Here is a 14,946-nt window from a genome sequence, read left to right as displayed (position 1 = left end):
GGAGTAAATCCCCTTGCCCTTTTTGTCCTTTGGTACCTCCTCTATCGCTCCCATAGCGAGGAGCGTCCGCACCTCTTGCAAGAGGAATTGCTCGCGAGAGGGGTCCCTGAAGAGGGACGGGATTGAAGGGTGGGAGGGCAGGGCTGAAACAAATTGGAGGTGGTATCCATATTCCACCATGCGTAGGACCCAGAGATCTGAGGTTAACTCCACGCCAGGAGGAAGTAGGAGAGACAGTTGGAGAAGGGAGGAAAAGGATCCTGGCCTGTAACTGATGCGCCATCCTTGGGCGCACCTTCAAAAGTTGGATTTTGGTCCCACTGGTGGTTTCGAGGGACCTTGGTTTTGGCCCCCTTGGGGTCCTGACTGGCGTCTACGCCCACCTCGTCTGCGCCGTCTGCTAAAGTCTTGTCTCTGTCTAGGCACAAAGTACAGGCGGTGAGGCTGGGGACGGAAAGGCCTGCGTTAGGTCACTGACGTATGCATGCCTAGAGAATGTATTATGACCCTACTGTCCTTCAGGCTTTGCAGTCTAGGGTCAGTCTTTTCAGAGAAGAGACCTTTACCATCAAACGGCAAGTCCTGGATTGTATACTGCAGCTCCGGTGGGAGGTTGGAAACCTGCAGCCATTAGATGCGTCTGATGGCAACCTCCGAGGCCAGAGTCCTGGCTGCTGAGTCGACTGCATCTAGCGAGGTCTGGAGGGAAGTTCTGGCCACCTTTTTCCCTTCCTCCAAGAAAGCAGCGAACCATTGGTGGGAGTCTTGAGGGAGTAGCTCCGTAAACCTCCGCACCTCCGCCCAGGTGTTGTAATTATAGTGGCTGAGCAGAGCTTGTTGATTTGCCACCCGGAGCTGTAGGGCACCTGCCGAGTACACTTTGCGGCCGAGCAGGTCCATTCGCCTAGCTTCTTTCGACTTCGGGGCTGGCGCCTGTTGGCCATGGTGCTCCCTCTTATAAACGGACTGAACGACTAGTGAGCAGGGAGGAGGATGGACATACAAATACTCATACCCCCTAGAGGGTACCATGTATTTACGCTCAACTCCCCTGGCCGCAGGAGGAATAGAGGCTGGAGATTGCCATATAGTGTCGGCATTGGCTTGGATGGTCCGAATAAACGGTAGGGCCACTCTGGTGGGGGTATCCGCCGACAGAATGCTCACTACCGGGTCCTCTACCTCTGGGACCTCCTCCACCTGGAGGTTCATATTGAGTGCTACCCTCCTGAGGAGGTCCTGATGGGCTCTCAGGTCGATTGGAGGAGGGCCTGAGGAGGATGTTTCTGCCACCGCTTCATCTGGAGAAGAGGAAGTGGAGATGCCGGGGACGAGTGGGTCCTGTGTGGCCTCTTGCTCTTGGGCAACCTCCTGCTCCAGTGGGACCGGGGAGACCGGTGGGTGGACTGGTGCTTCCTCCGTACCAGCCGGAGGGGGATGGCTAGCTGTTGCCTCTGGCACTCGGTGCTCTGATGGGGCAGAGCGAGACGGAACTACTGGAACACCTTGGGCCTGGTGGTACGCCCAAGGTGTCCAGAGGGACCACTGATGTGGGCCTTGGTCCTGGGTCTGGGCCTCTTGAAAGACTCCGGTGGGCACATCCGAATCGTGGTCCTGAGCATAAGAGCTGTCCATGTGGGATGACACTGAAGTGTGTCTGGATGGCCATGAAGGAGCAGAGAAGCCCTGGGCAGAGTTCCTGTCTCTAGTGGACCTTACTGTACTCAGCACCGGAGACCAGTACCGGGAGGCATACCAGTACCGGGAACGAAATCTGGACCTGCGACCGGAGCAGTGCCGGGAAGTCAACCGAGATCTCGAGGCTCGACGTCGGGAGCGGCTACGGGAGTCACAGTGCCTGGAACGGTGCCGGGAGCTGGAACGGTGCCAAGAGTAGCGGCCTAGCGAACGGGATACCGACCAGTGCTGCGAGTGCGACCGGTACCGAGGAGGAGAACGGTGCCAGGACTGCGAGCGGCGTCAGGAGTGCCGTCGGGACCTAGAACGTCTGCGAGACTCTGATCGTGAATGGTGCTGGTCCGCTGTGCTGACAGAAGGTGGTCTATAGGCAAGCCGGCCTTGATAAGACTGTACAACCCGCCCCGGCGGTGCTGGGGGTAGAGGCAGCATCGACTCTGTCATGGCAATCAGATCCCTTGCCGTTGAGAACATTTCTGGCGTGGATGGGATAGTAAGCTCTACCGTGGCTCGCGCCAGGGAGCTAACAGGCGCCGGACTCGACGGCCCTTGTGGGACCGGAATCAACGGTGCCGACGTTGTCAGTGCCACGGCGGGTGTCGGCGCTGGGCGATCCAACTTAGACGAGCTCTCTGGCTGCGGTGCAGGTGGCACAGAAGCAGCAGGAGTCTTAGTCTTTCTCGACCTCGGGGAGAGGGAGCGGTGTGGAGCCAACTTCGTTGCTGGCGACAGCCGGTGCCGAGAGGCCTTGGCAGTACCAGCACGGTCCGGTGCTGAGGAGGCGCTTCTGCCCGCCGATTGGCCAGCGCTCGGTGCCAAAGGCAGAGGAGTGAGAGCCGCCTCCATGAGGAGCTGTTTAAGTCTGAAGTCCCACTCCTTTTTTGTTCGTGGCTTGAAAGCCTTGCAAATGTGACACTTAGCTGTCAGGTGCGATTCCCCGAGGCACTTCGACAGGAGTCGTGTGGATCTCCTGTCGGCATCGGCTTGCGACAGGCCAAGCACGGTTTGAAACCCGGTGAACCGGGCATGGGCCCTGGCACCGGGTGCAGGGAAGGGGCTAATCCCCGAACCCCTCTGAACTATATTACACTAACTATGCTATAAACAGATAAACTAAGTATAACTATATAAAAAGTTTACAACTATCTACACAATAATGAATGAAGAACTACGAGTAGCTAGGGAAGTGGAGGTCAGCTAAGCCGTGCTCCACTGTTCCAGTGACCGACACGGGCGGTAAGAAGGAACTGAGGGGTAGCTGGGTCGGCAGGGGTATATATCCGGTGCCATAGCGGCGCCACTCCAGGGGGCACCCAGCCGACCCACCGAGTGTTGCTAGGGTAAAAAGTCTTCCAACGAATGTGCACGCAGCACACGCACACCAAATTGGAATTGATATGAGCAAGCACTTGAAGAAGAAATGAACATTATTTTGGGCAAGCCTACACTTAAAACAGTGCATTGGCACAGCGGTGCTACTGTATTGCTTTAAAAATGAAAACACTTTAAACTGCCAGTAGAGAGCTCTCCCGTTAGCAGAATTAATCCACCTCTCAGGAGATGGTAGCTATATCGGCGGGAGAAGCTCTTCTGTTGACATAATGCTGTCTACAAGGGGGATTAGGTTGCTATAACTACGTTGCTCAGTGATGTAGATTTTTCATACCCCTGAATGACATAGTGTAAACCAGACCTTAGTTTCTCAGATGCTGGCTTAGCCATGGGAAGAGCTATATTACAGATTACACTCTACAGTTCAGACTTCATTTAAGCCTATGACCTATTATGACAGTAAAATGTGCTGCGTTGTGTTTTCAGAATGGCCATTGTATGTCCTCAGTAAGGTAATATTCATTGTACATTCTGGTTAACTTCTGACTGTTGTATGAAGATACAGACATTACATTTCACTCTAGTTTCCCTTCCTTCTTTAGAGCTGTATCTGGCACATTGTTGCAAATTTGTTTTTTACACAGGTTGCCTAGAATTATCCTTATGTTGTCCATATCTTAAATACCACAGTGAGGAAAACCCTAGACATACCTTGAATGAAAAAATTCTGCACAGTACTGAAACTGCGTAAGGTCTATATTTTGTATAGCCTTCAGTCTAGAAGAGGTCAGTTTTAAACTGTGTGGGCTGTGATCATATTCCATCCCGTTTAGCTAAGCAGCTGTGAGAGACCTCCAAGAAATACTGTTGCAGGAGGTGATTCTGGTAACTGAGGCCTTGGCTACACTTGAGAGTTACAGCGCTGGTGGTGGCTTTACAGCACTGTAACTCACATCCTGTCCACACTGGCAAGGCACATACAGCGCTGTATCTCCCTGGCTACAGTGCTGCTTGTACTCCACCTCGACGAGAGGAATAAAGAGTATAGCGCTGCTCCTGCAGCGCTGGGGTGCCAGTGTAAACAGGGCATAATCTTACTACGCTGTAACTGACCTCTGGAACCTTCCCATAATTCTTTAAAGTAAAGATTACTGTCTGTTTTGTTGTGAACTCTGGACTCCAGGACCTGCTTATCAAAAAAACAAACACTGCTCCTGTTCGCTCGAGCAGAGGCAGGGAGCTCCCTTTGGAACGCCCACAGCTAGTGTTTGCTTGAAGAGAGGGGGAAGGAAGGGGCTTGAGGAGAGAAGCAGCACGGCGGGCAGGGGAGGGGAGGGCATTTCGGAGCAGCTGCTCATCTGATCTGTGAGGAAGAAAACAGAGGGCTATTTGCTTTCAGTGAGTGAGAGGGGGTGGGAGAAGGGGTCGGAACTTGCAAGGCAGGGAGTTGACACAGTGTCGGCTCCAAAAATACACACACTCTCCCCCCCGCTCCCTGTCACACTCCACCTCACCCCACCCTTTTGAAAAGCATGTTGCAGCCACTTGAACGCTGGGATAGCTGCCCATAATGCACCGCTCCCAATGCCGCTGCAGATGCTGCAAATTTGGCCACGACAGTGTGCAGTGCGCTGGCAGCTGTCAGTGTGGCCACACTGCAGCGCTTTTCCTACTCAGCTGTACGAAGACAGGTTTAACTCTCAGCGCTGTACAGCTGCAAGTGTAGCCAAACTCTCAGTCGCTAGCACTCTCAGTCAGTCAGTACTGAGCCAATGCCTCAGCGTGGTGTCAAGGGACAAAGTCTCATTGGATGGTGCTGTCTTTTGGTTGAAATGTGAAGTCTAGGCCTTCCTGCTGTACAATCAAAGAACTTATGGGACTCTGAACTGAACCGCCATACTGAGATTAACAGTCTGTTATCCTGAGGATCCCCTGCAGTTTTAGTTCAAAGCTATTACTTTTGTGCAGTGCTGCTGTTCATTAGTGGTTAGTTGGCATACTTTACCCTAGAAGCAGTTGTATTTCAGTGGTGGGTAAATTATGAAAAATAATTGAACATCATTCTGTACTAAAGGTGCATCATGAACGTACGTTTTTAGAGTTACTTTTGTTTTCCAGTGCTTGTTACCTGGGTTGTTCTGTTACTGTATTCAATAACCAGATTTTTACTGAATTCCACTTTCCTGTCTCCATTCTCAAACTGGAGCACTTTGATTCCCGAGAGCAGCTGGTCAGCTGGCAGATTCTGATATGTAAGTAACTCCAGAGTTGTGTGAAAGGACACTTTCACCTGGGGGGGAATTCAGATGAAAATGCGTGAAGTAACTGTAGGAAATCCACAGTAAAAGCTGCCCAACAGCCCCGCCCCAGAGCACACATTCCCATCATAACCCAACAAAACCACGCCAGTGTCCAAAATCCCATGGGATCCTGTACAACAAGGCAAAGGTAAAAAAAAATCTTGAAATTTTTTTCAAAATCCAGAACTATTTCCTAAAGGCAAGTGCACTAAAACAGAGTGAAAGGTGAACTGCAACGCTTTAAAATATGAAGAGAAAAACCCACAAGTTTAAGATCCTGAATTCTCCAGATTCTCCTCTCCCTAATGCCAATTTTACAAAAGTAATTCCATTGCCTTCCGTGGAGTTAATGGTTATGCTTATGCATAGAAGTATGTGGTCAGAATCAAGCCCTGTCTGCCCCTGTTGCAGTGTAGATTTAAAAATGATAAATACATTTTTAAAGTGCATCTGAGTTATTTCATTCTTTGCTGAGTGACTGTTTCCTGCCACCAGCACATACACCTAAAACGAAATAGGATTCTTCTGCCTTCCTCTGTTACTTTGTATAGGAATTGCACACAGGAAGCTCAGGCCTTGAAAGGAAGAGTAGAAAGCCAAATATTTTGTAAATACATTTATCATTCTGATATTCTGATACTGATTTAGTACTTCCTGCAAAGTGACTTCAATGGGGCATTGCCAATAAGAACAGTGTAACAAGCACCATTGTACAATTGTGTTTTTCCTTTCTCCCCAAAGCTTTGCAGTTCACCTAGGCCATGTTAGTATACTAATTCCTAAGGGCTTGTCTACATGGTGCATTAATCTGCACTAGAGAGGTGTAAATTCTAGTGGTACCAGAGTAGACACTAGTCCCTGCTGAAATAGTACTACATTAACACACACTAAGGAATGTCCAGTGCATGCTAGCAGGGTCCATATGGGCCAATTAGTGTGCACTAGAATTTACAGCCCTCTAGTGCTGATTAATGCACTGGGTTGACAAGCCCTAAGCTGTCCGGACCCGAGGCGCCTTTTTGAACCTACTAGCATGTTTTGCTGTGGATGAAGTAGAAGTTGCTTCCCTTGCTCCTCCCTGTCGCTGTGGGATGTTTTCAGGCTCCTGTTGGGGTCGATACTGGACACAGTGAAGGGCACAGATAGAAGAATCCTGAAGTGCAGAGGAGCCTCTGTGGAATTGGTGAGTTTCAGGTTGTGAGTAATGACTGATTCTGTCAAAACCTGAAGGAGAATGTATTAAACTACTTTCAATCTGAATCCCCTCCAGAGGCTTGAAGGCTTTCTAGTCTCTCGAGCTATTCCATAGCATCTGAGATTTGGAGGATCCTGCCCCAAACCACTTTCTTTTTTCATTGTGTATGCTTCAGAATCTCTTGATTAAAACATAAAAATATAATAAAGGTTTAAAAATAAAATTTGATAACATAAGAACGGCCGGACCGGGTCAGACCAAAGGTTCATCTAGCCCAGTATCTGTCTACCGACAGTGGCCAATGCCAGATGCCCCAGAGGGAGTGAACCTAACAGGCAATGATCAAGTGATGACTCTCCTGCCATCCATCTCCATCCTCTGACAAACAGAGGCTAGGGACACCATTCCTTACCCATCCTGGCTAATAGCCATTTATGGACTTAACCACCATGAATTTATCCAGTTCTCTTTTAAACCCTGTTATAGTCCTAGCCTTCACAACCTCCTCAGGAAAGGCGGTCCCCAACTTGACTGTGTGCTGCGTGAAGAACTTCCTTTTATTCGTTTTAAACCTGCTGCCTATTAATTTCATTTGATGACCCCTAGTTCTTGTATTATGGGAATAAGTAAATAACTTTTCCTTATCCACTTTCTCCACACCACTCATTTTATAAACCTCTATCATATCCCCCCTTAGTCTCCTCTTTTCCAAGCTGAAGAGACCTAGCCTCTTTAATCTTTCCTCATATGGGACCCTCTCCAACACCCTAATCATTTTAGTTGCCCTTTTCTGAATCTTTTCTAGTGCCAATATATCTCTTTTGAGGTGAGGAGACCACATCTGTACACAGTATTCGAGATGTGGGCGTACCATGGATTAATATAAGCGCAATGATATATTTTCAGTCTTATTCTCTATCCCCTTTTTAATGATTCCTAACATCCTGTTTGCTTTTTTGACCGCCTCTACACACTGCGTGGACATCTTCAGAGAACTATCCACAATGACGCCAAGATCTTTTTCCTGACTCATTGTAGCTAAATTAGCCCCCATCATATTGTATGTATAGTTGGTTTTTTTTTTCCCAATGTGTGTTACTTTACATTTATCCATATTAAATTTCATGTGCCATTTTGTTGCCCAATCACTTAGTTTTGTGAGATCTTTTTGAAGTTCTTCACAGTCTGCTTTGGTCTTAACTATCTTGAGCAGTTTAGTATCATCTGCAAACTTTGCCACCTCACTTTTTACCCCTTTCTCCAGATCATTTATGAATAAATTGAATAGGATTGGTCCTAGGACTGACCCTTGGGGAACACCACTAGTTACCCCTCTCCATTCTGAGAATTTGCCATTAATTCCTGCCCTTTTTTCCCTGTCTCTTAACCAGTTCTCAGTCCATGAAAGGACCTTCCCTTTTATCCCATGACAGCTTAATTTACGTAACAGCCTTTGGTGAGGAACTTTGTCAAAGGCTTTCTGGAAATCTAAGTACAATAGGTATAATATAATATGATAGGACTTTGTGAATCACCAAAATTCACAGACCATGTTGGGAGCTAAATCACTTTCATTCTGCTACCAGAATCTTTTTTAACATGAAAATGAATAATTGTTTTGATACTTAAAAGATCTCTATAGTAAAATAACCCAACACAGAATAGCCATCTTCCTAAAATAACATCTCCTTTCTTGGCTTATAGGTAATTATACTCTAGTCTTCTCTGGCCTTGTTTGTACTTTACCAAAAAAAAAAAAATTGCATTGTGAGTAAACATTTAACACTGCATCACCAGGACATGGTGAGTAAAAACATTATTTTACAGCAATGTGAGTGTTGCCATGAATTATCGTAACAGCTGAGCAGTATATTAAATAAACCTTAATACAGCAATATGTAAGATACTCACTCCAGAATGGGGTTGATTTGGTATGAGATCACTTGCCATGGAATGAAACACCATTCCTCCATCATGATCCATTTCTACAGTTAACCTGAATGTAAGGAATCACAGGCTGTTAAAACTCTTTTCTTAGTCTCTGGTTTCATTTAGTCGTTGACTGGAATTTGTGAACTGTCAGAACTGTTGTACTTACAGAGCAGGTTTTACAAAAGCTTGCAAGTCCATTCTCAAAGGTGCAACTCCATAGCCATATGAACGAGTCACCTTGCCAGGTATCCCTTGTGCAAGCTGACAGGAAAAGGAAGAATACATGAGGATCAAACTAATGTGTCGAGGATGAAGCACTAACTCAATCTGAGAAGGTGTTTCCTAAAGCCGTCCAGCCATAGATGATCTCTGGCAGTGTTTGGCCTATTATTTGTAGTAAATTATGCTACCTCTATAAAACTTTGTACGAATAGCAGAATCTGAGCTATATTTGCATTTTGAATGCAAACAAAAATTCTTATTAGATTAGGTGAAAGCTGCTCATTAATATGGAGGCAACTATTTTCTAAAATTTTATAAAATTTCATTGCTAAATATATATTATAGTTAATAACACTTTGTGCTTCACAGCTGAGGATCTCAAAGTGCTTTACAAATATTATTTAAGCTATGCAGCAGCTGGTAAGTTGTATTTCCCAGGGACCAGGGAAGAGTCTGACAGAAGATAGGTGACTTGACCAAGTTTATGGAGTGAGCTGGGAATCGAACTCAGGAGTCTAACTCCTAATTCCCTATTCCCTTATTAAAAACAGGTGTTTTCAGATAAATGAGCTGTGTGCGCAGTTATTAGCTAATCAGTAGCAGAAATCACAATTCACCACCTGCCTCCCATGTTGTAAGGAATAAATAATAAAATAGCTTCACTGTTACTGAGTAGCATTCAGAGCAGAAAAAAGCAAACGGAACTGACAATACTACTTAGCTGTGATAGTACATTTACCTTGCTGTCTAGACTCATGAAACCCAATGCATACCCCTCGCATTCAATTTTGTTAATGAGCTTGGGTAACGTGAGTGGAGTGAAGGAAATATGAATGGAGGCACTACCACCTGCAGGAACAACCTGGAATCAAAATATACAGACATTTAGCTAAAGCAAATGAGCAGTTTTGCATTATGGAAGCATCTTAACAGATCTACATCTAAGGTTGTATTGAGCTTTGCAGTTAAAGCATGGATAAAAATCTCTTTGCACTGCTCTACGCCCAGACTTGCACAAAAATGACAAAATATTAATTAAAACCAATGTAACTATTTCCATGCAAATCTATGTGACACAATTTTAGCCACTTTGATTCTGAAACAAAGGTGTCTGTGCATACACTTGCACCAAAATAACTAAATTGATTTTAAGAAACTGAATTAATCTTTTGAGAACTTAGTTAAGTTTCTAATTAAACTTGAGTTCCAAGAATTTACAAATGACCCCTTTAAAATTTTCTTTTATTACATCTAACCTTGTACTTGAAGTCTTTGGCAAAGAAGTTCCTTACATTTGGGAATTGAAAATTGAGACACTGCTAGATTATTCCAAGATTTAAGATGTGGCGGTTTTTTTTGTTTGTTTTTTTAAAGTTTATTAATGTGCAAATTTTTGATGTATCGACACACACTCTCATAACTTTGTTTCCAATGCATTGTTTCTCATGTTTTTTTCCTGTCAAATTTCTGCACGTATTTTATTCTAGATACTGTGGTCCCTAATTGATTTTGCATCAATTAATTTTTGACGCACTATGAGTTATACAGTATATTTGTACAGGATGAGTCGCATGTGAAGACAGCCAGAGGTTGAAAGGTCTGCATTCAAGCTCAGCTAGTTATGCTTGCCTGTTCTTCACAGGGTGAAGGACCTGCTTTCAGAGCTTGGTTCTTGAACTTCTTGGACCTTGGGAAGCCTTTTTGGAGACCATTGTTATCCTGTTGACTTCCTATGGCCTGCAGAAGTCTCTCTCCAATCTTTAAGATTTTGTTTTCCTACTGCTCTTGCTCTGCACCAATGAAAAACCTTCCCTTGCTATCCCATCTCCCCAGTCCTATACCGCTGGCTATTTGCAAACTATAAGGACACATAAGAGCCACTGCTTACCATTTGTGTAGGAGTTATACAGTAGGGATAGTCAGAAGGAACCCCTTCATGAGCTTGTATAAGTACAGAGATTATTTTCTTTTGATTATTTACTGGTCTCCAGACTTCAGAATCACTCCTTCCTTCCTCTTCATTGTCTACATCTGACTCCTGCAGGTATGAAAGGATAAGAAATGTTACACATTCAGCACCAGACTACAGGAGGCCAGAATCATCATTCTCAGAACAAAAGAAGAGAACAAAAATAGCTAATACCATTTTGTCTCACTTTCCAGCATAAACCCTGGTTTCTCCCATTAAACACTGTGACTCCTGGGGGCGCTGAATGACTGATCTCCCACTGAAATCAATGGAAGGTCGGGGTACCCCAATGCTGTTCAGATGACAGCAAGACTGAGCCTTAGGAGTGTCTTGCCCACCATGCAAAGCCGCATTCCAGCCCTAAGGCTGCCTAGATTAATGTTTTCAAAACAACTTTACCTCCTAACATGACAAAAAATAGTGTTGGTTTGACACCAATTCATAGATTCTAAGACCAGAAATGGCCAGTATGATCTAGTCTGCCCTCCTGTATAACACAGGCCATAGAACTTCTCCAAAATAATTCCTAGCGCAGATCATTTAGAAAAACACATCTTGATTTAAAAATTGTCAGTGATGCAGGATCCACCATGACCCTTGATAAATTAACAATTGTTAATTACTCTTACCATTAAAAATTTATTAATTTCCAGTAAGACTTTGTCTAGCTTCATCTTCCAGCCATTGGCTCATGCTATATCTTTCTCTGCTAGATTGAAGAGCCACTTATTTAATATTTGCTCCACATATAGGTACTTATAGAGTGTAATCAAGTCACCCCTTAACCTCTTAATTAAGCTCAATCACTGGAAGGCATGGTTTCTAATCTTTTAACCATTCTTGTCACTCTTCTCTGAATCTTCTCCAATTCATCAACACCCTTCTTGAGGGCACCAGAACTGGACACAGTATTCCAGTCGCAGTTGCCTTAGTGCCAAATACAGAGGTAAAATAATTTCTCTACTACTACGCAAGATTCCCGTTTACGCATCCCAGGTTTGCATTCATCTTTTGGCCTCAGTGTCACACTGGGAGCTTATGTTCAGCTGATTATCCACCATGATGCCCAAATCTTTTTCAGAGTCACTGCTTCCCAGGAGAGAGTCCTCCATCCTGTAAGTATGACCTACAGCAGTGGCTAACCTTTCCAGACTACTATACATGTTTCAGGAGTCTGATTTCTCTTGCGTACCCCCAAGTTTTACCTCACTTGCTTACAAAATCAGACAAAAATACAAAAGTGGCACAGCTCACTATTACTGTGAAATTGCTTGCTTTCTCATTTTTACCGAATTCTATAAAATAAATCAATTGGAATATAAATACTGTACTTACATTTCAGTGTACAGTATATAGAACAGTATAAACAAATCACTGTGTGAAATTTTAGTTTGTATTGACTTCGCTAGTGCTTTTTATGTAGCTTGCAATACTAGGCAAATACCTAGATGAGTTGCTGTACCCCTGGAAGGCTTCTGTGTACCTCTGGTTCAGAACTCTGACCTATAGTCTTTGTTCCTAGATGTATACATTTACAGTTAGACATATTAAAATGCACAGTTCTCATGCACCTAGTTTGCCAACATATCTAGATTGCTATGAATCAGTGACCTGTCCTCTTCAATATTTACCACTCCTACAATTTTTGTGTCATCTGCAACTTTATAAGTAAGTGATTATTTTGTTTTCTTCTAAGTCATTGATAAAAATATTAGTGTAGGGCAAAGAACTGATCCCTGTAGGACTCCACTGGAAACAAATCCTCACAGTGACAATTTCCTGGTTACAGTTCCATTTTGAGACTTATCAGGTAGCCAGCTTTTAATCCATTTAATATGTGCCATGTTCATTTTATATCTTACTATTTTAATCAAAATGTTGTGCGGTACCAAGTCAAATGCCTTTCAGAAGTCTAAGTATATTATGCCAGCACTAGTACCTTTATCAACCAAATTTGTAATCTCAAAAAAAAAATTGTTAGTTTGACAGGCTCTAGTCTCCATAAACCCACATTGATTAGCATTAATTACATTACTCTCCTTTATTTTTTATTAATTGAATTCCGTATCAGCTGCTCTTTATATTCCTGGGATCAATGTCAGGCTGAAATCTGTGATGACCCAGATCATCCCATTTACCCTTTTTAAAAATTGACACATTAGCTCCCTTCCAATCTTCTGGAACTTCCCCAGTGGCCTTCAAAACATCCTCTGGCAAGGAGTTCCACAGGTTGACTGTGCATTGTGTGAAGAAATACTTCCTTTTATTTTAAACCTGCTGCCTATTAATTTCATTTGGTGACCCCTAATTCTTCTGTTACGAGAAGGAGAAAATAACACTTCCTTATTTACTTTGTCCAAACCTGTCATGATTTTATAGACCTCTATTATATCCCCTTGAATCATCTCTTTTTCAAGATGAAAAGTTCCAGTTTTATTAATCTCTCTTCATATGGAAGCTGTTGTATACTTCTAATCATTTGTGTTGCCCTTTTCTGTACCTTTTCCAATTCCAGTATATCTTTTTTGAAATCGGGTAACCACATCTGCATGCAGCATTCAAAATATGGACGTAGCATGGATTTATATAGAGGCGATATGATATTTTCTGTCTTATTATCTATCCCTTTCTTACTTATTCCCAACATTCTGTTAGCTTTTCTGATAACGTGGTTTAAAGAAAGAGACTGCCATGATCTTACATCATCTGTCATGAGGGAACCTGGAGAAATGGTGTCTGGGCTGCTAGAGATTTTATCCCAGTTTAACAGGATTTCAGTCTCTGAGGTGCTAGCATTTGACTCAATCTCATTCTCATCTATGTCCTTAATAGGAAAATGAGGGCCATAAAACAGCAAGAGGTCCACCAGCTTCTCATTATCTTTTTCTTGATTGTAAGTTTTCCAGTCCATGCGGATGTCTGAATGAAGAAGGACAAATCTATTAATCTTAGTCAGGCCAACAATATGTAGCTTTTTTGACCCTTGAGAAAAAGTGGACTAGGTAGATAATGGCACCTGGATACATTGATGCCAAGTTGCACCTGAGTGGAAGTTTTTTACTCTCAGGACTAGTCAGGTGATTCCTCAAGGATCAGAAAAGCATAAATGTGACTTAAACCCATCTTTGCCTGTCACTGGTCTTGTACTAGACACAGCCTAGCCAGGTCCAAGGATCCCAGCCTACATCTTTATCAGCATTAGCTATGATGAATGTTTTATTTGTTAAGTAAATGCATAAGAATGTCCATACAGGGACTACTCAGTATTCTGTCTTCTGACAGTGGCTGGTGCCTGATGTCGGGTTCGGCTTTAGACCGATTCAGCCGATTCCCCGGAATCGGGCCCCGCGCCTTAAGGGCCTTTTAAATTTTTTTTTACTTAACCCAGCTGCAGTCTGCTCCAGGGTCTTCCATGGCCCCGCTCCCCTGACCAAAGCACTGGCGGGAGTGCGGCTGCTCCACAGGCTGGAGCCCTGGCTGGAGCGAAGCAAGCCACCCCGCGGCCCCGGCTGGAGCCCCAGCCGGAGTGGGACAAGTCGCCCTGCGGCCCCGCTCTCACGGCTGGAGCCCCGGCCAGAGCAGGGCAAGCCGCCCCGCAGCCCCGCTCTCACGGCTGGAGCCCCGGCCAGAGCAGGGCAAGCCGCCCCGCGGCCCTGGCTGGAGCCCCGGCCAGAGCGCGGCAAGCTGCCCCACGGCCCCGGCTGGAGTCCCAGCCAGAGCGCAGCAAGCTGCCCCGCAACCCTGCTCTCCTGGTCGGAGCCCCAGCCGGAGCGTGGCAAACTGCCCCGCAATCCCGCTCTCACGGCTGGAGCCTCAGCTGGAGCGGGGCAAGCCACCCCGCGGTCAGTGCTGGAGCCCTGGCCGGAGCGCGGCAAGCCGCCCCGCGGTCCCTGCTGGAGCCCTGGCCGGAGCGGGACAAGCCCTGCTGCCCCAGCTGGAGCCCCAGCCAAAGCGGGACAAGCCCCGCTGCCCCAGCTGGAGCCCCAGCCAAAGCGGGACAAGCCCCGCTGCCCTGGCTGGAGCCCCAGCCAAAGCGGGAGAAGCCCCGCTGCCCCGGCTGGAGCCCCGGCCAGAGCGCAAGTCCTGCCCTGCAGCCCTGCTCTCCCGGCTGGAGCTCTGGGCCCCCAAAGCCCTGGGATAGCAGGGGGGTCCGGGGGCTATTTAAAGGGCCAGGGCTCCAGTTGTCTCTGCCACCCAGTCCTTTAAATAGCCACCAGAAACCCCCCCCCCCAATGTATTCTCCAGGACTCCGGCGGCTATTTAAAAGGTCCGGGGGGGTAGAAGCAGGGGAGCCCCAG

At 45.7% G+C, this 14,946-nt stretch overlaps 1 protein-coding gene across 2 annotated transcripts in view; it reads right to left on the bottom strand.

Annotated features, from left to right (window-relative positions):
• The window catches only part of DLEC1 (DLEC1 cilia and flagella associated protein), an 80,781-nt gene that overhangs the window by 7,943 nt on the left and 57,892 nt on the right, over positions 1-14,946 (bottom strand). For both annotated transcript variants that reach the window (XM_030549983.1, XM_030549984.1), the window contains 7 exons: positions 13,350-13,567; positions 10,568-10,717; positions 9,419-9,541; positions 8,624-8,718; positions 8,437-8,521; positions 6,360-6,554; positions 5,159-5,320 (listed from right to left, as the gene is read on the bottom strand). In XM_030549983.1, coding sequence (XP_030405843.1) covers positions 5,159-5,320; positions 6,360-6,554; positions 8,437-8,521; positions 8,624-8,718; positions 9,419-9,541; positions 10,568-10,717; positions 13,350-13,567 — 1,028 coding nt within the window. The remainder of the gene's footprint in view (positions 1-5,158; positions 5,321-6,359; positions 6,555-8,436; positions 8,522-8,623; positions 8,719-9,418; positions 9,542-10,567; positions 10,718-13,349; positions 13,568-14,946) is intronic.

Source organism: Gopherus evgoodei, chromosome 2, assembly GCF_007399415.2.
Source record: "Gopherus evgoodei ecotype Sinaloan lineage chromosome 2, rGopEvg1_v1.p, whole genome shotgun sequence".
Classification (NCBI taxonomy): domain Eukaryota; kingdom Metazoa; phylum Chordata; order Testudines; family Testudinidae; genus Gopherus; species Gopherus evgoodei.
This window is presented reverse-complemented; position numbering and strand designations above follow the sequence as displayed.